This window comes from Moschus berezovskii, chromosome 9 (genome assembly GCF_049115385.1).
Source record: "Moschus berezovskii isolate FMDL1 chromosome 9, NW_MosBer_1.0, whole genome shotgun sequence".
NCBI classification, from domain to species: Eukaryota; Metazoa; Chordata; class Mammalia; order Artiodactyla; family Moschidae; genus Moschus; species Moschus berezovskii.
Genome location: NC_142468.1, coordinates 58546677 through 58564739, shown reverse-complemented (window position 1 = coordinate 58564739; position 18063 = coordinate 58546677). Strand labels below are relative to the sequence as shown.

The window sequence follows — 18063 nt, the reverse complement described above, 5'->3', positions numbered from 1 at the left end:
GAGTCCTGCAGGAGCCCCGGTCCCCCCCGGATGCCCTCGGTGGAGGCGCTGGGTCACACGTCGCCGCATCCCCACCCTCTTCCGGCCTCGGCGCCCGGGCATCGCTACCTTCTCCCGGTGGATGCTGCGCCTTTCGGAGCGGAACATGAAGGTCCTATTCGTCGCCGCCCTGGTCGTGGGCTCCGTTTTCTTCCTGCTGTTGCCTGGACCATCTGCGGCCGATGAGAAGAAGAAGGGGCCCAAAGTCACTGTCAAGGTCTGGCCTCCCCTCTCCGGACCTGCCTGGCGAGGCCCGCCCTCGCCTCCAGTGTTCAGGCCTTGGCCCAGCTGGTTACATGTGTCCAGAGCTTGGGCCTGGGTGTCTTCGGCTTTGGCTCTGTCCCTCCCTAGTCTCCCTGCTGTGGCTTCTTGGTACCTGGGCGATCCTCACGCATTCAGACTGGAGAATGACCCGGACCCTCCCCGATCGCCCGGCCCTGACCCAGCATGCCCAGCTGAAGCCGGGCTTGCAGACTTTGCAAATACCCCTGGTGCTAGGGAAATGGTGAAAGATCGTGTCTGCCAAATTGTTAGTCCTTTCTCTTCTTAGGCCAGATTTTAGTCACTTCCAATTCCAAAGCACAGCAATGTAGTTTAAACCTGAGTGGTGTGGTTGGGCTCCCTTCTTTATGTTAATTTTTAGAATCTGGGCCCATTATTTATTTAGAGCAAAAGTTGTTACCCAGTAGTGAAAAGAGAGTGTAAACTAACATATGGAGCATTCATTAGATTTTCGTGGGGTTTTTGTCGCCACCAAAATCAGATGCAGAAACACTGCTATTAAAATATGGTTCTGTTTTCTCTATCATCTTCTGGGTAGTTTCTTGGCCCTTCATTCCCCAGGAAGATCCCTTTTAAGATGCTAAGTTTTAAATGGCCTTTTTCCTCAGGTGTACTTTGACCTACGAATTGGAGATGAAGATATAGGCCGGGTGGTCATCGGTCTCTTTGGAAAGACTGTTCCAAAAACAGTGGATAATTTTGTGGCCTTGGCTACAGGAGAGGTAAGTGGCTGGAGGCAGGGTAGCCAAACTCAAAGGCAGTGAAGTTTGGCAAGTAGGGCTGACAGCAAACTGACCTGCAGAACATGGCCCACCCATAGCAGTGGCCCTCACAGAGTACCAGCTGTACCCTCCGGCCCTGGGAATCCAGGAGTATCGTGTCTTGTGAGGGTTTTAAAAACTAAATCCAGAATTAGAATTTTTCTTTTTTTTTTTTGGAGAAAATTTTTCATCTTTGAGAACTTGGTTATTCATTTTTGAGTAACTAAAGGAAACATCTGGGGAAACTAGCTTGTGACCTCTGCACCAGAGTGAGAGGCTTTCCAGGTTTTAAGGAACTGAATTCTTCATTTAAGAAAGTTTGCATTCCAGCTTCCCGTTGCATCAGCAGGTAATTTTTTTTTTTCTGTCAGTTTCTTTGCATCTCTTCCTATGATTAGATTAGGAAGTGAAAGAGCAAAGCTAGAGGCATTATGTGAAGGGGAATTGTATAAAGACCAAGGAATGTGGGATCTTCGCCTTTCCCGGCCTGGACTTTGGTCTCTAGTCACCCAGTGGCACGTTGAAGGACGGATCTGCGGCAGGGCCTTCTCTTCTGCAGGGCCCCTCTAGTGTCTGCCTCATGCCACTTCTCACCTTCCTGTCCCTTTTTCCAGAAAGGATTTGGCTACAAAGACAGCAAATTCCATCGTGTGATTAAGGACTTCATGATCCAGGGTGGAGATTTCACCCGGGGAGATGGCACTGGAGGTAACCTCAAGGCTTCTGGGCATAGGGGTGTCTCAGGGCAGCCCCCAGGGCGGGAGGGCCAGGGAACCCAGTACAGAGGAGAGGGAGGAATGGGTTTCAGGCAGACGTAGGAGGATATGGCACAGCTGGCCGACATGCTGATCTAGCCACAGTACCTGCTGGGGGGAGGGAAGAAAAGCAAAACACACCTGTAGGTGATTGTAGGCCAGATATGCAGAGCTCGTGTGGTGACCTTGGAGGCCCCAAGAGGACTGAGAGAAACTGCTTTCCTTGGCAGTCTCTCACCAGAGAGCACTTGACAAGAGCTGCCAGTCTGACCCCTGCACTCTTTGTACAGTAGGACGGACAGATACCCTGGACTAACCTGCAAGCGTCACCACATTTGGGTGTACAGCCTGCCGTTCTCTCAGACCGCGGCTGCAGCTCACCCAGCTGATCGGTATTGACTGGGCCAGGCTCTGTGATGGGTGCTGAGGATACAAAACAAAACAAAAGTCAGCGGGACAGCAACTCACTTTCACTTCCAGAACCTGAAGAGTCACAAATAGGCTGTGGCACAGCTTTTAGGGCTCATGCTCTGTCCTCAAGTTGTTTATCATTTAGGTGGGAAGAACTAGGAGAAATCACTGGGAAAGTGACACAGGATGTAAGTTGTAGTTGGCTGGATGAGAAGGACAAGCAGACATGATCCAAAGCACTGTTCTCATGGAGTGACACACTGTTGCGTGTCTGCCACCTTCTCACTTTGTGATCACAGGCAAGCAAGTCCTCCGAACCTCAGTTTCCTCGTCTTTAGAGTTAGGTGTCAGGAGTTGTGGGTGCTGGGGGTGGTGAGGTGAGAGTTTGAGCGTGCAGTGCCCAGCGAGTGGTAAGGAAAGCCAGCCATCCTCGAAGGACTCACTTTGGGCCAAGTGAAAGTGATAGCCACTCAATCGTGTCTGACTCTGCAACCCCATGGACTGTAGCCCGCCAGGCTCCTCTGTCCATGTAATTCTTCAGGCAAGAGTACTGGAGTGGATAACCATTCCCTTCTCCAGGGGATCTTCCTGACTCTGAAATTGTCTCCCACATTGCAGGCAGATTCTTTACTGTCTGAGCCACCAGGGAAGCCCACTTTGGGCCAAGGTGAACAATAGGCTTGCACACATGAAGATTTAAGCTGGGTCCTGACTGGGGAGAATTTGAATGGGCAAGGAAGAGGCAGGGTTAAGGCATGTGTTCAGCTCTGTGGCAGGGGCTTGGTTGAAGGTGGCTCAGGAGGATGGAAGTGGGGCTCTCACCAGGAGCCCAGAGTGGCAGGCCAGGCCCAGGACCCAGGGCTTTGTCCTCCATAGAGTGAAGATCTGCTGAAGACTTGAATGGGAGCAAGGCCTGATGGCAGGGGAGTTTTGAGGGATAATGTGGTAGATTCAGGACATGGACGCAGGAGCAGCAGACTGGCAGGGGGTTGGTACAACCACCCCTGCTTCGAGCAATGTGAGCCTGAACCCAGGGAGGATTCCTACAGGGTAAGAGCAGAGATTCGAGAACCAGACCACCTTGGTTTGAACACCAGCACTGCTGCTTCCCAGCGAGGGTATCTCGTGTATCTTGTTTGCATTATCTTTGAGGAGGAGGGGGCTCTTAGGTCCTGCCTTACGGGGTGGGTTTTTTTTTCTTTTAATGAGTCAGATGCTTGCACCAGTCCTCTGGCACACTGTTCCCACTCTGAGCCTTAGCAGTGATTGCCGTGGGGGGAGCGGGCACGGGAAGAAAGGACGGTGGGGGTGAGGGCAGCACTGACAACGTGCAGAGGGGAGTATGTCAAGAGAACGACTGAAGTCTGGAGAGAAAGACGACAGAGTATGTCGAGTTTACAACCTTTGGTGTCCCTTGAAGTTTGGGACTCCTTGTATCTTGGGAGAGTGATGGGAGCTAAGTATGTAGGTTTGGGGGTTTTTTGGATAGGAGCAGTAGTCAAAATTCTGCAGTTGGCTGAGTTTTACAAAGGATTCTTACGTGGGAATCTTTTTTCTTAAAGAGTTGACAATTTTCTTTTTACATTTCACAATACACATAAAAATAGCTTATTTTTGGTCCCGCTGCTCCCATCCAGAACTATCCTCAAGAGGCTTTCTGTCTGGTTGAGGCATGAAGGAGGAGAAAAAGGTTTTGTATGCAAATAAATTTGAAAGGTGTTGGGTAAAACAAAGTGAAAATCACTTCTTTGCTGCTGGGTTTCTTGGGGCCTCTGGTGCAGTGTGACTCTCACAGGGACGAGGAGAGTGCAGTGTTTTCCCCTGGACCTAGCTTTGGGGCTTGAAGTTGGTCTCTGGAAGGTCGGGGTGGCTAGACATGTGCTCTTGGCTCCTGTCTTGCTCCCGGGCCCTCCACACACAGACATAGTACACGCACTCAGAGCCACCTTTATTCTGGGGTTCAGTTGTCCATGAGGCTCTTGACTTTCCAAAACACACATGGCAGCCCCCCCACTCCTCTCTTCCTGCTTGGAGCTTCCTCTGCATCTTCTGTGCTTAGGAAGAAAAGCTGGTCAGCTGTCGCAGGCCTCTTCTGGAGGGTTCTTACCCTCCTCTGCCCCCTGCATCCTGCCCAGCATCTCTTCTCCACTAAAGCCTCCACGGCAGGCCTCTGAGGCCACATCCAGGGTCATTTCTCATATGTGCCTTGAAAGCGGTAAAGCTACCTTCTCACATCAGAGTGTACTGTCACTCAGCCTGGCCTCAGGCCCCACTTTGGTTAACACCACGGTTTGGCTCCAGGGCCAGAGTGGGTGGGAAACTGGTGCATGTGTCCTTGTACTCCACTGGAGCCTGGCCTGGCATTGGGGACCAATTCGGCCTCTAGAATTCTCACCCCAAAGATCTGCTTTGTTGCCCACCACCCCCACCCTAGCTCCCTGACCTACTCTTTCTTCTCAGGTAAGAGCATCTACGGTGAACGCTTCCCTGATGAGAACTTCAAGCTTAAGCACTATGGGCCTGGCTGGGTAAGCATGGCCAACGCAGGCAAAGACACCAACGGCTCCCAGTTCTTCATCACGACAGTCAAGACCGCCTGGCTAGATGGCAAGCACGTAGTGTTCGGCAAAGTTCTAGAGGGCATGGTGAGTTTAGGGGGCTGAGGCTATCCCTGGGCAACCCTCCCCATACCCCACTGAGATCTGACAAAGACCAGGGCAGGGGATCCATACATTTTATCCCTTTCCCAGAAGGGAACATAAAGATTCAGACCAGTTTTTATTTGTGCAAATCTGGGGTGAATTGTGAATCAACAGCCTACCTCTGTGGCACCCAAGTTTTTTTTTCTTTTTTCGGCTGTGGCATGCAGGATCTTAGTTTCTCAGTGAGGGATTGAACCTGCGCCCTCTGTGCTGGGCAAGTGCATTCTTAACCACTGGACTACCAGGGAAGTCTTGCCCCCAAATTCTACATTCCTCCAGGCAGAGGCTGACCAGGAGACCCCTTTGAGGCTTCACAGATAAAGCTGCTTCATCCTGTCACTCAGACAGTCATGTCCTGGCTCCACCATTAGTTGTACAGGGCCAGCTGGACACGCTGTCCTGGAGAAGCCACTTGGTACCCACTCCCCATCCCCGCCCTTTCCCCCCAACATACCCCTAGCCCAGCCTGGGTGGTCCTTCAGAGGATCAAAACTTCTGTATCCTCCTGTCGTCAAAGCTGGGTTCTCTCTGACCCAAGTGGGAACCCAGTCATGACGCCCCTAGGATTTTGGTGCCTCGGTTTGTACGCTGTTCCTCACGTGTAGGTCTCAGCCCTCCCAGCTGCACTCTGGGGCCTGTCCCCCAGCGGGGCAGACCTGACATTCTGCCTTCCTCCCCAGGATGTGGTACGGAAGGTGGAGGGCACCAAGACCGATGGTCGGGACAAGCCTCTGAAGGACGTGACGATCGCAGACTGCGGCAAGATCGAAGTGGAGAAGCCCTTTGCCATTGCCAAGGAATAGGGCCCCAGGGACCTCTTCCCTTTGAGCAACCGTCTGTGTGGCCCTGTCGCCCTCCTGGGGTGAAGACAGCCCGCCATAGGGCTCCGTGCTGCGCTGGCCCCAGGGCTGGCATCTTCCGGGGCGGGCCCCTCCCCTCCCATTCCACGGGCCTAGTTTTGTAACAAACTCCTACCAACACTGACCAATAAAAAAAATGGTGTTTTTTTTTTAGTAATCTGTGTATGTGCTGGGTTCTGGGTCCTTCAGCACCTCCTTCCAAGTCTAGCGCCAGCTGGAACTGGGGCTCCTATGGCAGTGGTGCCAGTCCCTGCCTTGGGTGCCAGCACCCTTTCCCCAGGTATTGTGCAGAAAACCTCAAGCGGGAGCTTCTGCCACTTGCTTCTAAACTTTGCCAGCTACTGAGCCTCAACCTTTGCATGCCCTCCCCTCCTCCTACACTAGGAGGAGGGGAGGCCATGCACCTGCACCTTTTCATGAAAGTGCTAGTCGCTCACTGGTGTCTGACTCTTTGCGACCCCATGGACTATAGGCCACTAGGCTCCTCTGTCTATGGGATTCTCTAGGCAATATTAGAGTGGGTTGCCATTCCCTTTACTAGGGGATCTTCCTGAACCTGAGTGTCCTGCAGTGCAGGCAGATTGGTGGGCTGTGAAAATTATAAAAGAATTCTCCCTTGATTCCCTACTCTCTCTTGTCCCTGCACTGATCCCTAAATTCTAGGATTCCACTACCTCAGATACCAGTGCAGCTGAGTTCTGAGCCCAGAGGGGTGGAGATTGGTGAGTCCTGGGGTCCAGGCCAAGGGTGACCCAGCTTGAGGACTGAGGCACATGATTGTTCTGGCAGGTGGCCTAAAAGCCTCTGCGCTGGTCAGGGTGTCGGTGGCACTGGAGCAGGGTGACGGGCGGCCTCTGGCTGGGCTTCAGCTACGCTGGCATCGAAGCCATAGAGGCCCTGGAGCACGCCATACACCACCATGTTGGGCAGAGGCTCTGGGACAGAAGGAAAACAGGAGGAAGGGGTAGGGCCCACCAGGCAAGAGAAGGCGTGGGGTGGCCTGCAGCTCCCTGAGTTCCTGCCCATAGGCACCTCTCCACATCACTGCCACCACCCCTTCCCCACTCCCGGGAACTGGAGGAGTCCATGCCAAGGCAGCAGGTAGCAGTTAGCCACCCCAAATGAGGCCCTGGCATTTCCAGTTCACTTTCTGTTCACATCTATGGTAAAGCCAGGCTGGTGAGGAATGAAGAGCAGGGGAGCCAAGCTCATTTCACCATGTCTGCTCCCTGCAGAATACAAAGACTACAGGAGGTGTGGCCCCAAAGGAGGGCAATATGAGGGAGAAGCTGCCCGGGGGTCCTGAAAGCTGAGAGATACCAAGTTCACCCTCACTCCCACCCTGCTACCTGGGCCCTAAAAGTGGATTATAAGTCAAGAGGAACCATCTCACCTGGGGATGGGATGCAACTGTAAGGATCCATGAGGAAGCTGACAACAGGCCGGTGGTACAGCTGCGAGCTAAGAAGAAAAGGGGTCATGAACAGTGGAGACGGAGGCAGAGAAAAATCTCGGGTTGGATGGAGGCTAGGAACTGATACCACCAAGGACCCACAGGGGAAAAGTGGGCAGTGGTAGAAGGCACCAAGGCGAAAACCTGGACCACAGGGACAGGCTGGAGGCGTGAGGCCCTAGCACGTGGCCACGAGGGGGCAGCAGGAGCCCAGGGCAGATGGAGACTTGGCCTTGTCTGTTGTTGCCAGGCAGGCACTCCCCCAGGGAGCTGAAGAGAGTGGCTGTGAACTGCCTGGGGGAGCCTGAGGCAAAGGTGGAGATGCGGAAGCCCAGACTTTCACCTCCCAGGGGACTGCTGCTTCTATTTGTAACAGACTCAGTTCCGGAGGCAGCTAGAGTAACGAAGGTGTGCCAGAAAACAGCCCCTCCACTGGGTCAAGAAAATGACCAAGGAGGTCATGTCTCAAAGAGGAAGGACCAGGCCATGGCCTGGTAGATATGAGAAGGAAAGGGGCTTGGCCTCCTCACCAGCTGGCTGCAGAGAGCCCCCAGCCCCCCAGCCCTGGGGCCCCTCCCATGCCAAGCCCCTGTAGGGATGGATGCTCACCCCCAGTTGCTGGCCTTGGGGTCTGTGGGCCAGTGCCGAAGACTCAGGAATTCCAGTAGTTCCTTGGGCACATCCTGGTTCAAGTATAGGATGCCCTGGAGAAGAGAACAGAGGAAACCTGTAATCAGACTGAGCGGCGTAATATTCAGAGCCTGGTGCAAAATGAAAACCTGGGGCCCTTCCGATAAAGAAGTTCAAGACAGCCAGAGCAGAGCATTAAACCAAGCTAGAAGCCCTTCTGAGCACTAACCCCAGGTGACTACACAGATTGGCCCATGAAGCCTGCCTGGCCTGTAATCGGGCATAACTGTGGGAGAGCAGGGAAGGGCCTCCACCCTTATCATGAGGGCAGTACAGGATCTCACTCTGGAGGAAAAGAGAACAAGCCTTCATCTTACTGGGATCACCTGTCTGCTGGCCCCCTCACTCAATCCTACCAATTCAGAGAGGGAAGTTTAGACCCATTGTGCGTGAGTGCTAAGTCACTTTAATCATGTGCGACTTTGTGACACTATAGATTGTAGCATACTAGGCTCCTCTGTTCATGGCATTCTCCAGGCAAAAATACTGGGGTGAGTTGCCATTCCTTTCTCAAGGGAACCTTCCCAACAGAGTTCGAACCTGCATCTCCTGCATTGCAGGTAGATTCCTTACCACTGAGCCATCAGGAGGAGCCCCTTACTGTTTAGAAAATTGAGGCTTAAAGTATTGGCCAATAAATATGGGTCCCCATCACCCCATGTCCCACACCTCTCCGCTTGGGTCTCCCCTCTGGTCCTATTGACTGAGACCCACGCAAACCTGGATATAGGCCTCCAAGCCCTGCCGCCGCTGCTCCAGCCCTCTGGTCCTCCAGTTGGGCAGGCGTTTCGAGGGGAAGTCCGGCACTTTGTACAGTTTCTTGATCTGCCAGGAGGTTACCACGGTGCGATCACAGCAACCAGGTGGAGCTCAAGCTCGCTTCATCCCAGCCAAGAACCCTCCCCCGTCCTCCCGGTCGCCATCACCCCCAAACTTCAGGCTTTATCCTGAGACACACCCGCGTGGTGAGTGGCGGTTGGGACAAGTGCGAGAGGCGCCCCCAACTACCCGCCTCCGCCCCCAAGAGCCTGGACGCCAGACCGGCCGTCCAGGGGACGAAGAGCACAGGCTGGGACCTGCCCAACTTGGCGCCCTTTCCGCAGCCCGCGGGGACGTCTGTGGCCAAGACCTGAGCTCTCCTGGGCCTGGGGAGGTAATGGGGGTGGCAGAGACCCCCGGGGGCTGGGCAGGAGCCGGGCCGGGGCCCGTGGGTCGGTGGTGGGCGCAGCCTTACCCGCTTGTGGAGCGCGTGGAACTCGCTGTAGCGCCTCTGCACGATGTGTCTGCGCCCGCGGCACAGCACCTCCACCCGGAACACCTGCGGACGCCGGCGGGCAGCCGGGTGCGCCTTAGACCCGGCGCCAGGGCGCGGCCCGACCGCTCCCGGCGACGCCCCCAGCGCAGCCTCGGCCCGCAAAGCACAAAGCGGCCTGGCAGCGCCGCTGCTCTCCAGGGACCCTCCCACGCTCCCACACGCTCGGGGACTCTGCCCGGTGCAGCCAGTCCCTCAGGGGCCGGGACTGCCGTCGGCAGGGCTAGCAAACCCCAGCGGCCCAGAGACCCTCGACAGGGTGTCCCCTGACCGTCTGGGCCGCCGCGCTCGGGCGCCCGATTCCGGAGTGCGGGGTCCCCATTGCATTCGGCGCGGGGAAAGCCGGTGGGTCCCCGCGCCCCTTCCCATCCACTGCCCCTGCTCACCATGTGGCCTTTCTCGGGGCTCTGCCGGGTGCCCTCGGCCTCGGGCCCCACCGACGGGATGTGAACTTCCAGCATCCGCGCGCCGCCCGCAGCCAAACTCTCGGAAAGCGGACCCTGGACCCTTGCGGGCCGCCCCGCCTCCTGGAGCCTGCAGGCCCCGCCCCGGGCGTTCCCGCGCGCCGCCGGGTCCTGCAAGGGGCCGATTAGGGGGACCCCCGGCGGCTGGAAGCGGGCGCGGCCCTTTGAGCCTAGTGGGGCGGCTGTGCCTGGGGACCTTTCAGCAGAGAACATATGTTTGTCAACGTGCCACATTCATCGCGTGCCCAGTGATTGCCAGGGTTCGGGCTAGCTCAATTTCACCTGCTCTTGTTTGAACGCCTACTAAGGATTTTAAGCACCTATGGATGCTGGGCAAGCAGGGAGGATGGGCCCAGACCAACCAGGGACGTCCCTTGAGTTCCTCACACCCTTCCCCGGGACCACGTTGCCACTCCATCTCCTTCCTTCCACCTCGACGCACGCTGGCTTTGATTCCCCCTCTCCCCCAGCATCCACATGCCCCAGAATTCCCTGGTGGCTCAGGCGGTAAAGCGTCTGTCTACAATGCGGGAGACCCGCGTTCGAGCCCTGGGTTGGGAAAATCCCCTGGAGAAGTAAATCCACTCTAGTACTATTGCCTGGAAAATCCCATGGACAGAGGAGCCTGGTAGGCTACAGTCTATGGGGTCGCAAAGAGTCGGACACGACTGAGCGACTTCACTCACTCACTCACCATTCATTAGGTTTTCAAATCCATTCCTCCATTTCAATCATCTTTGATCCCAAACCTGCATCAGGTTGGGGAGAGGCAGTGCAGGGACAAAGGCTCTGCTTTACAAGGCAGACAGTATGGGTTTCCTCAACTGTGTATCTCTGTGCTCATTTGCAAAACGGGGATAATATGCCTCCCTCAGGAGAGTGTAGGAACGTTGAGTGAGACATCCCTGTTAAGCCTTCAGCAGAGTAGATTTTGAGAAAATGGCAGTTTGTGAGCTCATCCTGGAGATGTAGGTGGGTGGCGTTGATGCACAGGACGATGGATGGGGAAGAGGACTGTGGAAGGTGACACTACACTGCTCTTGCCCATTCTTCTGGCGGAATCTTTCTGGGTCTGTGGCAGGATTTAGTCCAGAACTCTCTCACCTGTGCTAGTAGGGGCTTCTGCTCCCAGCTCTCAGAGCTCTTCCCCACCCCCATAAGGGAGCTGTCCCATTCAGCACAAGCCTTCATTCCACTGACTTCTCCCCAGAAAGTCTTGGGGGCAATGGAGGAAGGGGAGGCCCCTGCCTCCGAGAACTCATACCTAGCAGAAGGCTTCATGGTGGGAAGGTGCAGCAAGCAGAGTACCTGTCTTTGCAGTTGGGGTTGGGCGACCATGGGGTCACTCCCTCCCTCCTTAGTGCAGAGGTGCTGCAGTGCTGGAGCAGAAGCCCCCTACCCCCAATCCCAGCTCTGCCCCCAGAAAGGCTGGGAGGAGGACCCTGTATGGGGACAAGCAGGTCTCATCAGTACCATGTCCTACACAATTTCCTCCCAAATTCCGTCTCACAAGGGGGCCAGAATCAGGAAGCTGAAACTTCCAGGGAGGGAAATGACCCAACATGAGGAGAAGTGCTGGGATTTCATTTCCTCCCTTGCTCTCTAGGGCCCCTCCAGTCAGGGACCCTGCACTTCTAGTCCTCTCCAGGGATGCTCAGACCTTTAAACTTGGTCACCCATCCTAAGGAAGGTCTGCCCTCTATTCCTACCACCCAGATTGCTGCCACATCTTCTACATCTAACGGACCTTGCCTTTCTTTCTCGCTGCTCTCCTTCATACAAAGTCCACTCTATACCTAGCAGCACCAACTATCAAGGTTTCTGCTTAACACAGTCCAAAGGCTTTACATTATGCTTAAAACAAAACCCCCCATTCCCCCCAAGCCTGGTCTCCAGAGCTCTAGATGACCTGGCCCAGCCTCTGTACCTCATTTTCTCTCCTCCCCTCTCTGGTATGGGGCTCCAGCCTCAGTGACCTTCTTCCAGTTGTCAAACCTAACAAGCTCTTTCTGCCTCAGGTCATTTATACTCACTGTTTTATCTCTGTGTAACACCTTTCCTGACTCTTCACCTGGTGCACTTTGCCTAGAGCTTCTAATCCTTAGCCTAAAACTCACCCCTTCAAAGATGCCTTCCTTCCTTACCACCCTATTATAGCACAACTGTCTCTGCACTTACTCCAGTATTACTGCTGTGTTTATTTGCTCAGCCGTGTCCAACTCTTTGCAACCCCATGGACTGTAGCCCACCAGGATCCTCTGTCCATGGGGATTCTCCAGGCAAGAATACTGGAGTGTGTTGCCAGGCCATCCTCCGGGGGATCTTCGCAACCCAGGGATCAAACCCAGGTCTCCCACATTGCAGGCAGATTCTTTACCATCTGCGCAATCAGGGAAGCCCAAGAATACTGGAGCGGGCAGCCTGTCCTTTCTTCAGGAGATCTTCCCCACCCAGGAATCAAACTGGGGTTTCCTGCATTGTTGGTGGATTCTACATCAGCTGAGCTACTAGCGAAGCCCTATTGTTTTTTTTTTTTTTAATTGTGTTTCTCCCTGGTGTCCCCAACTCGGCATCCAGATTCAGTACCATCAGCTCAGGGACATGGTCTCTTGCCAGCAGTTTACCACCGTGGCCCAAGCATGTAGTGGACACCCAGAAGAAATATTTGTTGCTTGAAAGACAACATGAATGAATGGTGGGGGGGGGGGGTTGTAGTGAGGAGTGGGTTGTTGGGGAAAGCCTGGGAACAGGAGGGAAGGCCTGGGAAAGAGGCAGGAAGGGAGCAGCGTTGCTGAAGGGTTACAGGAGGGCCTGCAGAGGGACAACAGGAATCCTCTTCCCACCTGCAGAGGCAGACACCTAGTTTTCTCTGTCTCTTACCCTCTCTCTGCAGATGGTCATCTACCTTATTCATTTGTTCAATTTTCAGGTGTTCCTGAGAAGTCTCAAATCAATGGATGTTCATTCCCAGGTATAGGAGATTTGATGCACATGATGTGAAATATCTTGTAGGAAATCTGCAGCTCCTTTTGTCGAGTCTGACTCTGTGCGACCCTATGGACTGTAGCCTGCCAGGCTCTCTGTCCATGGGATTCTCTAGGCAGAAATACTGGGGTGGGTTGCCATGTCATCCTCCAAGGATCTTCCCCACCCAGGGATCAAACCAGCATCTCTTGTGTCTCCTGCAGTGGCAGGCGGGTTCTTTACCAGTGGTGCCACCTGGGAAGCCACAGCTCCTTACTGCATGGCATTTCGTTCATACATGAGTGAAGTGAAGTGAAGTCACTCAGTCGCGTCCGACTCTTTGCGGCCCCATAGACTGTAGCCCACCAGGCTCCTCAGTCCATGGAATTTTCCAGGCAAGAGTACTGGAGTGGGTTGCCACAAAGATTCAAAAGAAGAAAAACAAGATCCTGGATCTGGAGACATTTTATGTCTTTGGGGAGATAAAACAACGTCCAGAGACTATTTTCCTGTAAAGAGGAACACCTGACATGATGTATACTCCAGAGCAGTTATTATTGTCAAAGGAAAAGTTTGTTTCCTGTATACTTTAAGCGTTGGCCGACTCCCTATATGAACACTGAGCTAAGTTCCAGACTCAAGTTGTAGGGCCCTGACTGTGGTTTTCGGAATGTGTGGGCCTGGCAGGCAGTCTGATCCCATGAGTTTTCCACAAGGTCGCTGGTGAATCTAATGCTCCCAGTTGGGGACCATGTTGGAAACGCCTGCCTGTTACAGCTCACACCAGCCCCGCCAGGGATGGGGGCGACGCTCGCCCCGCTGTCCAGACGTAGAGCCTGGAGATGAAGATCAAGGACCGAGCTGGGGGCCGAAGTGTTCTGCCGACCCGACCCACTGCTGGGGCCGCCTGGTCCCAGGTGGGCTGCATCGCGGCTCCCGCCCCTCTCCCTCCCGCGCGCCCGGCCCTCCGGCCCTCCGCCGCCGCACACAAAGCCCCTTTCACGGACTCGGGCTCGACTTCTGCTGCTCCAGAAGTTGATTAACCCCGTTAAGAAAACAAACAGCTCCTGGGCACAGAGGCTGGATTCTTCCCCTCCCTGCGGGCGGAGGCGGACTGACCTGGGCTCCAGGCAATCCAGGGGCAAGGCTGGGCCAGGACTGCTGCTCCCCGAGGGCTGGGTCGGGGGCGGGCGTAGGAGCTCTGGTCACCTGGGCAACCTTGGACAACACCCTTGTTTCAGGCTCCTTATCTGTACCAGAGGGAGTTGTGTGTAGACTCCCAGTGTTTATTTTAGCATGGGGCCCGGCACACAGTAAGTAAATGTTCAGTTCAGTCGCTCAGTCGTGTCCGACTCTTTGCGACCCCATGAATCACAGCACGCCAGGCCTCCCTGTCCATCACCAACTCCCAGAGTTCACTCAAACTCATGTCCATCGAGTCAGTGATGCCATCCAGCTATCTCACTCTCTGTCGTCCCCTTCTCCTCCCGCCCTCAATCATTCCCAACATCAGTCTTTTCCAGTGAGTCAACTCTTCCCATGAGGTGGCCAAAGTATTGGAGTTTCAGCTTTAGCATCAGTCCCTCCAATGAACACCCAGGATCGATCTCCTTTAGAATGGACTGGTTGGATCTCCTTGCAGTCCAAGGGACTCTCAAGAGTCTTCTCCAGCACCACAGTTTAAAAGCATCAATTCTTCAGCGATCAGCTTTCTTCACAGTCCAACTCTCACATCCATACATGACCACGGGAAAAACCATTGCCTTGACTAGACGGACCTTTGTTGGCAAAGTAATGTCTCTGCTTTTTAATATACTATCTAGGTTGGTCATAACTTTCCTTCCAAGGAGTAAGCGTCTTTTAATTTCATGGCTGCAATCAGCATCCGCAGTGATTTTGGAGCCCAAAAAAACAAAGTCTGACACTGTTTCCACTGTTTTTCCATCTATTTCCCATGAAGTGATGGGACCAGATGCCATGATCTTTGTTTTCTGAATGTTGAGCTTCAAGCCAACCTTTTCACTCTCCTCTTTCACCAAGATGCTTTTGAGTTCCTCTTCACTCTCTGCCATAAGGGTGGTGTCATCTGCATTATCTGGTTATTGATATTTCTCCCAGCAATCTTGATTCCAGCTTGTGCTTCTTCCAGCCCAGTGTTCCTCATGATGTACTCTGCATATAAGTTAAATAAGCAGGGTGACAATATACAACCTTGACGTACTCCTTTTCCTATTTGGAACCAGTCTGTTGTTCCATGTCCAGTTCTAACTGTTGCTTCCTGACCTGCATACAGGTTTCTCAAGAGGCAGGTCAAGTGGTCTGGTATTCCCATGTCTTTCAGAATTTTCCACAGTTTATTGTGATCCACACAGTCAAAAGCTTTGGCATAGTCAATAAAGCAGAAATAGATGTTTTTCTGGAACTCTCTTGCTTTCTCCATGATCCAGTGGATGTTGGCAATTTGATCTGTTAGTTATTCTTATTTGACTGAATTAGATGAATTTGCTGTTTTTGTAGGCCAAAACTGTGGGGTTTTGGAGATCACACATAGTTTGTCCCATATATTGTTAATAATTCATTTTTGAAACAACGAAAACAAACTCTTCTATTCCTTTCAGTATCCTGAGGTTGCAAGGTTAGCTTAAACACACACACACACACCAAAAATCCTATTAGTTACTCCAACCACTAACTCTGTAATCAGGCTTTTCCTGATATTCTAATATTGTAAAACCAAAAAAAAAAAAAAAAAAGAATTGGAAGCAGAGGTTGGTGTAAATAAGCAACTGTCCATTCTAAGTTTCCAGAGCACTTAACTGCTTAATAAGTACATCTTATACATCTGAAATAAAATTTAGAAATTTATGTTGTAAATATTGGACTTTGGCGTAGATACCTAAAAAAATAGTCTGCTGCTAAAACGTTTTAAATGATTAGCTAGTCTAAATTCATCATGTTATAGATGAGGAAACTGAGGTGCAAAGAAGGGAGAAGTGGGCTGTGGACAGGGCTGTATTAGGAAGGCACCTCTGACAAGCACATCCTGCCCGAGCCCTGAGAGCAAAGTTTGGCCCCAGGTTAGGCTGGTGCCCTGTTTCTCAGGGGACTGGTAGACTGCAGCCAGCAGTGTCACTCCTAGGAGCCACCTGCCTCTTGCTGCAGGACAGAAGCGCAGCTGCTTCAGACAACATGATGCAAGGCCAGGGCAGGGGGAGCTGCAGAGAGCACCCCAGCCACCTGCCACCGGAGCAGAAGCTTCCCGGGGAGACTCTTCTGGTCCTACAACAACTAACTCCTAACTTCCTTTACAGTGGCATGTGAGGGGAACAACCGATCACCCCTCTGGTGTGCCGGCACTGGGTTCAAGGTACTCAGGCACCCTCAAGTCACAGGAGTTTATCGTGAAGAAGGCTGTAAGACCAAGAACTAATGACAACAGGTAAAGCTGCGGGGGTGTCCACAGCAGCAGGCCTCCCTGTCTGGAAGGGAGGTGCTGCCCTGCCCTCGACCCACTTGAGCCTTGGATACTGTCTGGGGTTTCTCAGCAAGTAGTTTTTAGCCTCTGCCATTAATGGTCCCCAGCTACTCACCCAAGCCGCTTCTCCGTCTTCCAGCTTCAGCTCCTGCCACACACTGAGCATATCTGGGAAAAGCATCTCACAGGGTCAGAGAAGTGCAAATGCCGACAATGTCAGGTGGGTAACTTCTCCTTGATAGCCCTGCTGTGTGAGTTTGTTTAGACATTTAAGGAAACAGCTTAGTGGGTTAGCGTTTAGATCCTCCTTGTCCATCTTCAGATGTGGGACATAGGGATGCAGACAGGCTGAGTCAAGTACACTAATGTTCAAGTCTTAGCTCTTCGGCGTGACCTTGCGCAAGCTGCTTAAAGTCTCTAAGCCTCAGTCTTTTCATGTAGATAACGATGCCCACCTGGCAGGGTCATGGTGCCGGGTGAGTTTCACACCCATGCATCCACTGGCACAGGAAGGTGTTTACCACATTGAAGCTCTTGTTACGGGGTCCTGGTGTGGGATGGGACTACCAGGATGGTCTGGACGCTGCCCTGCACATTTCCTGGCTGCCAGGTGCCTCATCATTTTTTTCTGGTGAGGCTGCTGATGTTCCCACTCCTGGGCCCCTGTGGCCGTCACCGCTTTCACTCATAAGGGAAGAGGAAGCTGAGAGTGCTTGAGCTAGAAGGAGGCAGTCATTTGGAAACACTGTCACATCCCTTTAGAGAAAGGTCCTATCTCAGATGGGACGGGGTTTTTTTCTGGACCCAGAATGAATCCCACAGAGGCTGAGCAGCTGGCCTCCTCTGAGCAGCCTTGGTGTTGGGGGTGGGGAGGATTTCTGCCCCAGAGGTCTGGTCAGCAGAGCCAGAGGGGCATTTCCACAACAGACAAAGGCAAAGGGAGGGAGGAGGCTCATCAGGGGCAAGCAGTGAGGCAGGTGGCTATCACCTCCCACCTGTAGGCCTCACCTGGGGCACTGAACACCGATTCCGCCAACCACAGCAAAGCCTGTTAATCGCTCAGTCATGTCCAGCTCTTTGTGACCCCATGGCCTATAGCCCACCAGGTTCCTCTGTCCATGGAACTCTCCAGGCAAGAATACTGGAGTGGGTTACCATTCCCTTCTCCAGGGATCTTCTCAAACAAGGGATTGAACCAAGGTTTCCTGCATTGCAGGCAGATGCTTTACTGTTTGAGCCACTAGGGAAGCCCACAGCAGCAAAGCCCACCAAACCCCAAATCAGGCCTATTTCTGAATCTCGAAGTAGAGGAGGGACCTAGATGAGTATCCATCTAGAGTAACCATGATCTTAAGGAGTTCAGAGCCATGGAGGCTGGTGAGATAGATAACATTACAATCAAGGGTGAGAAAGACCAGAATTTTAAGGAGACAGCGAAGTGCTAAGTGAAGAGCTATAAAGAAGCCGGGGCTCCCACTCCAGTGGGGAATAGGGTAGGGTGGGAGGGTGGGTCAAAGAAAGCTCCCCAGAGAATGTAGGCCTCAAAGGATGCGGTGGGTTGTTTTCCCACAATGAAAATAGCTTTATTTAATGTTTATGATTATAAAAATAATACACAAATTCCAAGCAATATCAGATAGTATAAAAATTTTAAATAATGCAAAATTCCATCCCTGGAGGCAACCACAGTTAACAATTCAATCAACATCCTTCTCATATATATATAATTTTATATAAATGCAGACCATATCATACATGTAATTCTGTAACCTATTCTTACTCAACAATGAGTTTTTCTTGCTAATGAATATAGCTGTATATCATCTTCAATGACTGTATATCTAATTGCATTATGTACCATAATTCATTTAATCCCTTCCTGCTGTACATTTAGA

General features: G+C 52.8%; 2 protein-coding genes across 3 annotated transcripts; one reads left to right on the top strand and one right to left on the bottom strand.

Moving 5' to 3' along the window:
• Positions 1–70: 70 nt before the first annotated feature.
• On the top strand, positions 71–5963 carry PPIB (peptidylprolyl isomerase B). The gene is made up of 5 exons (XM_055436651.2): positions 71–256; positions 930–1043; positions 1697–1790; positions 4709–4893; positions 5631–5963. Exons 1-5 carry the CDS (start codon positions 122–124, stop codon positions 5751–5753), a joined length of 651 nt encoding a protein of 216 aa, XP_055292626.1. The 5' UTR covers positions 71–121; the 3' UTR covers positions 5754–5963.
• Positions 5964–6105: 142 nt separating this feature from the next.
• SNX22 (sorting nexin 22) lies at positions 6106–10201 on the bottom strand. Of its 2 annotated transcripts, XM_055436652.2 has the most exons (6): positions 9652–10200; positions 9188–9271; positions 8674–8778; positions 7873–7967; positions 7204–7271; positions 6106–6745 (listed from the first exon to the last, which is right to left on the bottom strand). In XM_055436652.2, the coding sequence occupies exons 1-6, from the start codon at positions 9961–9963 to the stop codon at positions 6624–6626; spliced, it is 786 nt and encodes a 261-aa protein (XP_055292627.2). In that variant the 5' UTR covers positions 9964–10200; the 3' UTR covers positions 6106–6623. The 2 variants fall into 2 exon arrangements, with proteins under 2 accessions (XP_055292627.2, XP_088695812.1); XM_088839686.1 differs by lacking the exon at positions 9188–9271 and having other exon boundaries at positions 9652–10201.
• Positions 10202–18063: the final 7862 nt, after the last annotated feature.